Genomic DNA, 12,491 nt, shown 5'->3' on the forward strand with positions numbered 1-12,491 from the left:
CAAGATATTTAGTTTCTTACAATAGTATAAAGCTCTTGAGACGTATTGTATGCACACAAAAAAATATATTGCTTGAAATAAATCCTATCGTAAATAAACTTTGGAAATGAAAAAATTATTGTTTATTCGAAGAAATGATTTGTTGGTATACATTTTTTTAAATTAAAAATTTTTGTGACCTCGTCTTCTTCAATAATGCTTCAATAAATCTTCTATAAAAGAGGATTCCTTTCAATGACATGATTAATCTAAAAATAATATAAATATATTCATCAAGCAGTTAAAAAGTCTTAAACAACAGAATATTAAAAGTGTTTTATATTTTCTGTGATTAGAAATTTGAATCTGTGTTTGAGTATGCTGTGCGTTTTATTTTGATCATTCCCAAATCGAAAATTTGAACCAATATTTAAAATTTGGAGCGAAAATATAATAGTTTTATACATTAAAATTATTACATATTTCAAAGAAATGTTTCAAACAAAATATGTTTGAGTTTTTATAGTATATTTAATCCAAGCAGCGTATGAGAACAATTTTTATTTGAAAATATTTTTTCTGTATCGTATATTAACAAATATTTCATTACTAGATTGATACCCGCCCGCTTCACTGGGTTTAAGAGTAAAAACCACCACTTTAAAGCCTCCACCCTTGATATACACAGTTTTCAATTTTGTTAAATGAAAAATAGTCATAATTCGTTGAGTATATCAGAATAGTTGGCCATAATTTGTTTGACATTCTTTAATATACGGTTCAAAATGATGATCATAGATCTGTTCCATCTATAATCATCATTTTGAACCATAAATTAAAGAATTCTATAAAAAATTTAAAAATGGTAAATGTCAAATTGAATTAAATTTTTTTATTTTATTAAAAAAATATCTTTATAAATTATAGTTCATTTGTTATTCTGATATATCAGCTAAATTGCTGTAGTTTTATTAAAAACCATTCGCTAGTTTTAGCGGGAAAGCGTAACAAACAAACAAACAAATAAACAAACAAACAAACATGCTTACTAATATATAGGGATTGGTTAGTAAAGAATGGTCTTCTACGGCATAATGCATAAATTTTTTGAAAATTTTTTAGTTACATTAATAATAATGTGGTGCACTAAAGAATTTCAAATTAGTAAAAGAAACTTTACATAATAGTAACACACAAGTAAGTAAATAACGGGACCAATATTCAGAACGGAAAACATAAATCAAAAATAATAATTTACTGACAAAAGGATAAATTCTATGCCGACTTCCTGAAAATACTTCTAGTAAACAAATATTTATAATTTACATACTCGAATACGATAATACAATGCTGAAATTATTCAGAAGAAATCTAGGCTAAATATATACTATGAAGAACCTTCTTATAAAAAGATTCTGCTGATCCGAGTAAGGAAAGCAGAAAATAAATTTGTTTATTCTTTAAAAAAATGAACACTTTATTTTAACTAATTTTTTAACACAAACATTTTTTATTCTTATAAAAATGGCATTTTCGTTGTTGAATAATGTTGAGATTTATTTAAACTATTCTTGTTCTACTGTATCTGTTTGTCATTTTACTATAGCAGGTAAATTAATGTATTTGGTATTGTTGCCAACAAAATGTTTGGATGATAATATAACAATATCCGTAATTTGTTTTAACATATAATACTTACAAAATAATTTTTAATTTAAATTATTTAATGGAAATTTTTTAATGTAATGTATAAAAACAAGTAATGAAAGTATTTGGAAAAACGAGATATTTTTAATTATTAAAATTCAAGGCTTTAGAAGGAATAGTGATCAGGAGTAATGCTTAAAATCATCTTCTCTTTTTTAATATAGAGCTTTTAAGTTTTTGTCGACTTTTCAAATATTGAACTTTTATAATTCGAAAACGGTTAATTTTTTGACAAACCATCTTTTTTATTTTAAATGTGTCAAAACATTCAAAAAAGATTCTTATCGAATCAATCAAATTTTGTTATAGGCTGTTGATAATACCACTTTAACACATTCGACCCTCAAAATTTATAATCAGCGGGCCAAAATACTAAGGAAATGTGTGCAGTATATATAGATACATCAAATCGCTGTACTATAAAGTGCAGCAATTCGAGAAGATGCGAATTTTACGTCAAGTGCGGAAATTATATTATCAAGAAAAGTTTTCACACAAGGATTTCATCATTAATGAATTAATGTACGCACCGTGCATGAGTTTTATTGGAGGCGTTTCCATGGTAGGGATACATTACTTTTTTAATTGCACTGGAGCCTCGATCATTCAAATGAAATGCAAAAAATTTCGAGTTAATGAGTTTTCGACTCAACAAGTAGTTCGCGGTACAGAAGATTAAATTGTTAAAATTTTGACTTAGAAAGGCGTGATTATATTTTGCTAACTACGACATCATTATATCTTCTTAACTACAACTTACGGAATACTTATGCTTTCTGAAGATAGAATATGTACATATCAATACCTCACAGGAAAATAACATTTTGTTCGAAATACAAAGTCTAAATTTCGATATTTGAGATACCGCGTATGTAGTTGTTCAACTGAAGGGAATGCCATTTTTTTTACTTACTTTCTGAGGATTGTGACTTAAGGAAGTCCGAGTCACAGAGGTTCTATTGTACCTAATTGTATGGTTGGACATATAAAAACTCTATGGATTGCATAGATGGTTTACATTGAAAATTTAATAATATTTTCTAACAAATTTAAATAAATAATTATTTTAGTTTTACATTAAAAAAATGCTATTTATGCAATTTTTAAATGGATTTCATCAAGGTTTAGAATTAAAATCATTCGAATCGAAATAATTTCCTTCTATTATTTACTCAGTTATAAACTTGTATGTCTATTTTTCTACCACTACACATATAAAAATGTGTCGCTGATGATTACTACAAAAATACTCGAAAATAGTTTACAACAAAATTAAATAGAAACGTGCTACCATTTGTACATGAAAACATGTAACAATGGTTTTGTTAAAACAATAACTAAAGACACTAACTAATAATAGTACTAAAACAATACCTACTAGTAACATAAGCAAAGGATTAAGTGCTGTACCATAGCAACAATGTTCCTTAGATCACATTTTCAATGTTCCCTATAAAAAACTTTTATTTGAAACATTTTTTCGTACATATCTTTGTTTACTCGTGAGGGCGAAAATAAGGCTAGAATATAAGTTTCTGCAAAACTATACGAGATAGAACATAAAAAATTTGTAGGTACCTTCAAATACTGAGTCTATTATTTATTATTTCATACCAAACCTGCCGGATAATATGAAATGTGGAAAATCGAAAATTAGAGAAATATTGAAATGCCGGCCAGAAGGTCACTATTTTTTAAACTTATCTCAGTTATAAAACAATACATGGTTTGGTATCGACACTGTGTAAACAGGTTACTTAATTACCTCAGTCACTTGTTTATTTTCACTTATTTTATATTCTTTTTAGCTACGAAAATGAACATATTGTTTATTAATTGTAAGTACTAGCATTTGACCAATTGTCGAAATTTGACCATATTCGTTTTAACCTATGTTGCCAAATTTTTATAGACAGCTCGACAGCTATCTATAGGTCGTCAATAGCTACTACAGCAAACAAACAAACAAAAATTGGTTGACAAATAGAGGAGAAAAAGGTACTCAACTGTCTTATGTTTATATAGAGACATGGAAATCTGAAATACCTACATTAACACATGTAGTTAATGTAATTTAAAATGTTCCTTAACCAGTAGTAGCTCAGATTTGGGCATAGTGGGTCTAGTTGACCGAAGTAAATTCTTTTTAAGCAAAGTAACTAAGACTATATTTAATCTTATTTAATTTACTCAGAACTTTGTTCAGCTGAACAGTTCCAATAAGTTTTGCTTATTGTAGTGTTATTTGCTTTTTTGTTTTAAGTATAAGTAAATACAATATTTTTTCTAATTTAAAATTTAGAAAATTTAACGGCGATGCTTTGTAAAAATAAACTAAAACTGAAACTTAAGTTATTAAATGGAAACGAATTTGCCGTCATTTCGCAGCGCCCGTGAAAATGAGTTACCTGAGCACGCACTTCATGTACCCTTTTGGTTAAGCCAAAACTGGGAAAGTTTCATCGTCATATATTGAAAAACAACGTCCTGTATCACTTAGTAATATAATTAATTTTAGCACTTATTTTCTTTTATTATACCTTAGCACACCACTACATAAAGTAGAAATAAAGAAGTCCTGAGACAACGTCCCGAACTCGACGAGTCAACGGAATATGGAGTTAAGAAACTATTACTAATCTTTCAGGAAAGAAGATGCCTTTAAGAGAAATTAATAGAGTTTTGAATGTTTCAATCACGTAGTTGCTGGAATGGTGTTTCTTAGAGTAAAAAGTGAAGATTACATGATAGAGGAAACACCTTAGGTGAAACCGTTAGGGGTGGCCTAAGGTACACCCAAGTGTGATTCTTGATTGTACATGAATGATTGTCTTTTTCTGTGGATATCAATAAAGATTCCTATATCAATAAAGATTTAGTCTCGTTTTTATCAAAACTTGTTTAGTATTTAAATTAAACAAGTGAAATTTACAAAATTTAAAAACCCTCTACAAATTTTTCGGGTACGAAACCCTAAGCCCGCACATCAGAAATAGATATAGATATAATGTTTTGCTAAAAGGGGGACTTTCTCTATTGTTATATTTTAAAATAATGGTATTAAAAACAATAAACAAAAATATTTAAATGAAAATTATGTTGCAAGACACAATACTCTCCCATAAGCACACAATATAAAATAGCGCACCGTTTCGAGCCGTATTACACAAGCACAGCATGCAAATTTGTGTGTAGTATAGTATTGTTTATGTTATAATATAAATACACAAGTTTTATACTAAGCGGCATTAAATTAGTCAGTGTCAGTTTAATTAAATTACTTAATTTAATTGTTTTACTTGTTAATAATTTAATTTTATTTCCACCAACTTATTTCATTAATCAACTTGCTTGCTTTGCCTTGCCTTGCCTTGCTGGGGTGTCGCCATTCATTTTGTTACTGTTTCATCCATTCATTCCTAGTCATATTGATGTCTGATGTCTTACATAAAACAATAAGGAAAATTGTAAAGAAAATCTGAGGAAAATTAAATATATTTTTTTTATCACAGCCATCCTGGATCATTATATTTTGTATTATTTTAAAAATAAATTTATAAAGCAAAAAAGGCTGTTTAATGCCAAACTTTTATTTCAATAATTTAAAAAAGATAACCCTCTGATCAAAATTCACATTTAAAAAAAGTTGAGCCGTTCATGTTATTATTAGACTAGAAATAATTCACTTTACTGAACCAAGCCTGATTGTTTGGAAAAGATCTCACCGGTTGAAACAATTTTTACAAATGTAATTATTTATTGATTTTAAAGTCGCATTTTTAGGTTTTTGTAAAATAATTATGGTCATAAAAGTTCTAGTAAGGTTAAATAAGTTAACTCAATAATGTTCAATATTTAACATAATTAATTATATTTTCAACACGTATGTCGCAATATTATGGTGAAATACTGTGTAAATACGCCAACTAGTTTAACTGATTTTTATCAATTCCTGATCCAAAATGTGGGCCGCCAAATTCTTAAATTATGATACACAGTAATCTCGATAAATGGAACTCAATAAGACCAGAACTATTCCGAAAACTGGAATTGTATGGAAAAATTCATTATAATTTATAAATAAAATAAAATACTGAAAAATCGCCATTGGAATCTATGTATTTAAGAGAAACTGTACATATAGTACATATACCGGGTAGCTTTTTTAAGTTGACTTATGCTTGAAACTCGAAAAATAACTATTATCGACAAAACAGCTTAAAACAACAAATGTTCGATGTGTAGTCGCACATTTTACGCAGACATTAAACGTGATCTAGGTTTTCAAGCTCTTCTCCATAACGAGCAATCGATAGATGAACACTTTAAATTAGAAAGTTGTTATTGATTTAAAAAGTAGCATTTTAGTCCGAAACATTTTTCCGCAAACCGTACAGCTTAGACAAAAACCAATCGAAAAGTTTTACCCTAAATTTTTATCAAAGACACCCATATATGTTATGTAAAGGGCGGCAAATATTATTTTTGCCTGGAGCGTCAAAATAGCTTGATTGGACAAAATAGCTTGATATTGAATATGTATTCCATTGGCTAAAGGAACACGTTATCTCCTATAACCACTGGTGTCGATGTGTAGTCGCACACAAGGCACTCACTTTTTATTTTGGTTCGTAGCAGGAAATCCAATGTAAAGATATGCACTTTTTAACAAATCTGCAATGGACTTTCTATTTTTTGAAAATATAAACCGGCCAAAGACCTAGTAAAACGATCAAAACTTTTTTTACTCCTTACTTTATTACAGTTTAATATGAAACAAGGTATTTATTGTTTGAAATGAATAAATAAATATTAATTTGAAGTTGCTACGTAGAGAAGGTAGGAAAAATGATTTGGTTGTAGAAAAAGAAACTGTTGTAAGAGAATATTTCTACTATATATATAAATTTCTTTTGAGGTATATAAAAAAGTTAAAATTTGTAACCTAGTGTTATTTAATATCATGTAAGTGAATGACCGACCTAGTTTTATATTACCAAATTCACTTAATCCCAAATATAGCAAATTGTATTTACTTTAAAAATCAAAATATAAAATAAAAAAATGTATAACTAGAAAAGTAAATACTCTAAATCGTTTACAGATCAAATTATCAACTTTGTTAAGAATATTATCTTAAATGAAGTATTACAATATATGTATTATGTTCTGCAGTCAAGGGATTTTTTAAAAAGGTACCACCATATTGTTTCCAAAATGGAATGAAGAATTCAAAAAATGTAATATACGTTTGCCTACTTTTGGTAGGAATGAATACAAAGTGCTTAGTTTTGTAAACGTTTGCGTTTTCAAAGTAAAAGGGAGAAACCCCCAGGTCCGGGCTCTGCAAAGGGACCCGGAATTCGAAGGACGTTAACAATTTAGTTTACTTTTTACAGTACAAAACAAGTTGTTTGAAAAATTTTTGTCTAAAAGCATAAATTTCTAACGCTTTGTTCGAAGTTACACACTTTATCTGAAACTTGAAGCCAAATATTAGACTAATTGTTCCCGTCTACTAACAAGTAATGCTTTTCTACTAACAAGTAATAAATAAACCTGAATGCATAAATTTATATTCAGTGTAACTAATGACGTATTTCAATGATTCAATAAAACAACAAAGCCCAAATATTTTAATAACCTTGTCCGTCATTAAATAAATACATATTATTGTGTCGTAATTACATACTAATTATTATACATGTCATGTTTTTTCAAAGGATTGGGGGCAGGAAACGGACGTTATTCATCCCCCGGGCTGGATTCCGGCGAGCCTGAGTAAAACATAAGTCAACTATGTTAAACTAAACTTCCTTCTCTCTCCCCAAATTTATACGTCCATGGAAATATGGAATTAAAAAGAAGTTAACTGTTTACTACAAAAAAGGTGCTCAACATAGCCATCGATTATTCCCATGGTCTACTCAAAACTTGCAATTTAAATTTTTAGTAGCTGCAAGATTGAGACAAAAATTATAACTTTCGAAAAATTTACACTTGATTCAGACATTTTTAGATATAAATAAGTATTTAACAACATTTATTATTCATATCGACGCTTTTTTCAAATTGGCCAACACGTTCTCCTGATTTATATTCATTGGAATATTTTTTATGGGGACATCTTAAGACGGTGGCTTATAGGACAGCAGTGACAGCACAAGGAAATGTGGAGCAATTATTACCAAAATAATGAAAAAATTAAAAATGCGAATTTTGTCCTGAAAATTGATATATGGGTATAAAAAAATATTCTAAGCAACTTTTCTGACACTAAGTAAAATATTAAGAATTAGACTTATTTGTCAGTTAGTGATAGAGTTTAAAGTTCTGATTTTGGTTAGGTATCTTAAAAAATGTAACCCATCACCCTGTATAACCGTGCAAAATTTCAAATCGATATTCCTATAAATACCGAAAATAAGAGAGTGTCTTCATCTTAAATGCGACACACTGTATAAAATAATAATAATAGGTATACAAGTATATAGTCGTATAGAAGATGAGCCCGAAACAATACACATTAAAAATATATTGTAATACAATCTATATAAGTACTTAATCGTATCGAGATACTTAATCATAGGATTAAAGCGTATTTACAATTAGTAAATAGATACTAGATGATATTTAACTATCTATCTCTTACATATTATAGTTGTACATATTATAGTTTAACTCAATTTATATATAGTGTTTAAAGATGTACGAGTGCCAGGGCAATTTTGGATAAAAGGCTTAATATTTTTTATATGAAGTTGGACTAAGTCTAAATCGATTCTGCAAATTTTAGGGATGGGGGGAAAATCGTTTTTTATACTCAGTGTAGGTAGTTAAATAGATTATATTGGCTGTCCGAGACTCACTCAGGCCATAATTTCATCACCACAATCATTTTGAGAGTCTGTGTATACTACAAGTGTACAGTACAAGTCTGTGTACAAATATTAACAAAGACATTAAAAATCACAGTAGTAGGCAATGGCAACCCACTACAATGAATTGCCAAGAAATATCATGGAAACAAAAGAACAAGCAAAATATAATGAAAATGGGAACATGGGATATACGAATTCATGATCGCCAACGTCTGTTGAACAGACATGGCACACAATGATGATGATGCCATCTCATCACAAGTACTCATCAATTTATTTAATTTTTGTTATGACGCGGGAATCGAATCCGCAATCGTAAGCTACTAGAGTTGCCTACTCAGTATAACTAATAGAAACAATTTTCTTATAATAGTGTAATCCCACGTTTCAAGATTGTGACTTGTGAAAACTAGAAATTGTGATAGCTATTGTTTTTTATTTTAACTACAGCTACTTCGCTGCTGAACAATATAATGAATAGCAGCTGAACAATAATATAATGAGTAATGAATCTGAGGTTACCATTTGCCTAATTAATCAAAAATAACATCTTACGGAAAACATAAATATTTAAAAATTAATAATTAAACTATTGAAGAAAATATATACAGGAAAATGTAGGAATTTTCTATTACTTATCTCCAAGGCAACCGACCTTATTTCCTATCCTTATTCAGTCGTGCCTATATTTAGTAGTAATAAAATAAAAATGCACGACGTTTATTAAATAAATATTTAAGTACTTACCAATAATTTTCAAAAGTATTCGTTTTCCTTTGACCAATATCTTCCCTGAATGTTCTTGAACTTGAGCACATTGATAGTGACCCGCATCTTTATAATTGATATTATTTATATGTAAAACTAATCCATTATCACCTGATATTATATATTTGCACTTTTTATTATCATTATAGTTACTATTTATTGATTTTGTGTTATATTCATCATCACTAAAATATTAATTCAACAAACAAACAAAATTAATCAATTATTAAGGAAAGTCGATACCAATCTACTTACTGTCAAGTAATTAGTTAAAGAAAATAAAGGTTGTATTAGAAACATCGTTGAATATAACAAGCTTGAAAACTAGTTTCTTCAAGGAATAAATGAAATTGGTCAGACTCTTCAACATTAATTAGAGAAGTGCCAAAAGCTTGGAGTCATCGAGTTATTGTAAACTTAATTCAACAAACTATAGTGTTCGGAATAAGCCTTTAAATTTAGGTTCCACTATTCAAAATCTTGATTATCATAATAAAAAAAAATAGACAATAGTCATAAAAGCACATTTTTTTTGTATAATATTAAAATTAAAAATCGTAATTTTTAAACTGCATATCACGTGACCTAAAACGCGGGCAAGCCCTGATGTGATATCACATCGGTGTGAACCATAGACCATCAGTTATAATATATCTATCCATAGATAATATAATAATATTTATATTTATTATAATTAGTTGTCTGTGAATATATCTGTCAAACTTATCTGTGTTATTTCGTATAATGATACCGATATTACGTCACCAAATTGAATGCCCGCGTTTTTTACAGTTTAAAATTTAATTTAAGTTTTGGCAAGAAAGCTAGTGTATTTTTCCGAAATAAATTTTTTGTGACTTTTTATTAGCAAAATCAACATCTTGAAGAACTATTTTAAATATAGTTCAAATGCTCCATTTTATCATGTTCAAATATATTTTTTCGAACGAAGTAAATAGAAACTTTTGAAGAGAGGAGGAAGTACGTAGCTTGTTATAATTCACGATTTTAACTGATATCGACTTTACCTTAATGTTTGATGAATATAATCACTATTATCACGTATTAATAACAAACATATACTGCTAATAGACGAAGATGGAATAGAAGAGGACGAAGATAATATAGAATATGCTGTAATCATACGTTTATTATTTTTTAACCAAATCACTACATTGGACGAAGAAGAAGAAATTGTTTCTTTATTCATGTTTAAGTCACAATATAATGTTGTATTTGTATTTTTATTAACAAATAACACATTTTTATCAATAACACGTTCTTTTAAATCACTATTGTTAATTCGTGAACGATTTGGATTATTTTTTGAATAACTATTCGATTTATTATCATACGACAACAAATTGATATTGTTTAAGTTCGTTTTGTCTTCAAGTGACACCTTGTTGTGATGTAAAGTGTCGATATTGTCGCTGTGAAAATGTTGATTTTTTTGTTCTTGATATTGTTTTATTGTTCGTAATTGTTTCGTGTTTCGATTTGCACTTGTTGTTGACGAGCCTGTAAAAATTGAAAAAAAATATGTTAATGAATTTTATCATATATTTGTAATCAATTCACTTTTATAAACAAAAATCGAATATTCTTCCAAGAAATACAATGGAATCATCTGAAAAATGAACACAACATTTTTCTTTAACTTTTTGTAAGAACTCTGATCCTTTTAAAGCTATTTATAGAAGAGAATTATAAAACTACCTTCTGCGATTTTATAGATAAATACCGAAAGATAAATATTAATAATATCACAACATAAACATATCAAAAGAATTAAGGGAAAATTTTTTTTGTACTTTCTAATCTTGGAATCTATTGCTCAAAAATTATACTCACCTCCTGCCGCTTTGTACTAAGGGTTGAAATGGTGACAAATGAAATATCCCTAAATTTTATATAAATTTTGGAAGCGTACAAAAGTTTTGAAAATTATTTTACAAAAAATTTACTATATCTCTCGAAAGTTTACTTCTTGGCTTGAAAATGAGCTATAAAGAAAGGTTTCCATACTTTTCATGAAAAGTTTTGGTCTCATATCATTCGAAATGAATCTATCTTCTTTTAAGCCCTTACATATTGTTTTGTAAAAAGTTTTTTTCACTCTCCCACTTTTCGTTTTTAAGTATGTTATCAAAGGGCTTGATTTTAACAAAATTTTAAATTATTGAATACTTTCAAATATACCTAAGTCTAAAATAAATAAACGGATATGATGATGTGTACATTAAAAAAATGTAAGTTACACGAACTCTTCTATCGTAGGGTTATCAAATTTCACAAAATTCTAAATACATCTCATCTATTTTCTCCATACAACCATAATGCCCCACAGTGAAGTGTAGCAGGGTACAGCTAGTTTATTTTAGAATGTATGTTTTTTGAAATTATGTTTTTTAGAATATCTGAAAGAAGTGGTACAGATATAGATCAAAAAGCCACCTAGGCTTGAAAATTGAAAATTCTCAAGGAAAAATATTAAGACCTAGGCTATAGGATTGATGAAAATTATAAGTGCACAACCGGTAAACCAAATTTAGCCACAGAAAATTAAGAAATTTTTGCAAGAAATTGAAATTGGATTTTGAAAATATTTAGGAATAAGTGCTCTACCAAATTCTATTATTATTTGTCTCTAGTTCTAAGACGGTTTGGCCATAAAAAAATTAAAGTTATATATTTTTTTTAGATAAAATTTAACAAATGCAGTCCCGAAGTTCGCTTAAATTTAACGTTAGATTATTTTTTATGAATGAGTGAATGAGCGATACAAATGTGTTAAAATCGAATATGTTGTTTATCATAAAATATTAAAGAGAAACTATTTGAATAAAAAACCCAAATCAAATACATATTAGAAATTCTAAATAAGAATCGCAAAAAAAGACTAAACCTTAAAATATTATCAACAAAAAGAGATATCTTTCTTACTCAATCAAAGAGATTTTATCATATTATATGAATAAAAACGACAAATATGTAAGATCAAATCTAACGTGAATGCTTGTTACCCATCTAGTGGTAGGAAAGTAGTACGATTCTTAGAAAAGAAAACTTCTTTAGTTATAAGGATTCTACTTTTTTTTTTTAATATAATTTATTTATGTGCAACATAGACAGATATTATAAGACATATAAAAT

The 12,491-nt window shown here is 28.1% G+C and overlaps 2 protein-coding genes across 2 annotated transcripts in view; one reads left to right on the plus strand and one right to left on the minus strand.

Annotated features, from left to right (window-relative positions):
• Positions 1-12,491, minus strand: part of LOC123292718 — a 389,066-nt gene that overhangs the window by 319,338 nt on the left and 57,237 nt on the right. The window contains exons 2-3 of the mRNA XM_044873432.1: positions 10,597-10,856; positions 9,315-9,465 (exon numbers count right to left, since the gene is read on the minus strand). Coding sequence (XP_044729367.1) covers positions 9,315-9,465; positions 10,597-10,856 — 411 coding nt within the window. The remainder of the gene's footprint in view (positions 1-9,314; positions 9,466-10,596; positions 10,857-12,491) is intronic.
• Positions 1-12,491, plus strand: part of LOC123291729 (facilitated trehalose transporter Tret1-like) — a 58,248-nt gene that overhangs the window by 7,341 nt on the left and 38,416 nt on the right. The gene's annotated exons all lie outside the window — the stretch shown is intronic.

Source organism: Chrysoperla carnea, chromosome 2 (genome assembly GCF_905475395.1).
Source record: "Chrysoperla carnea chromosome 2, inChrCarn1.1, whole genome shotgun sequence".
In the NCBI taxonomy this organism is placed as follows: Eukaryota; Metazoa; Arthropoda; class Insecta; order Neuroptera; family Chrysopidae; genus Chrysoperla; species Chrysoperla carnea.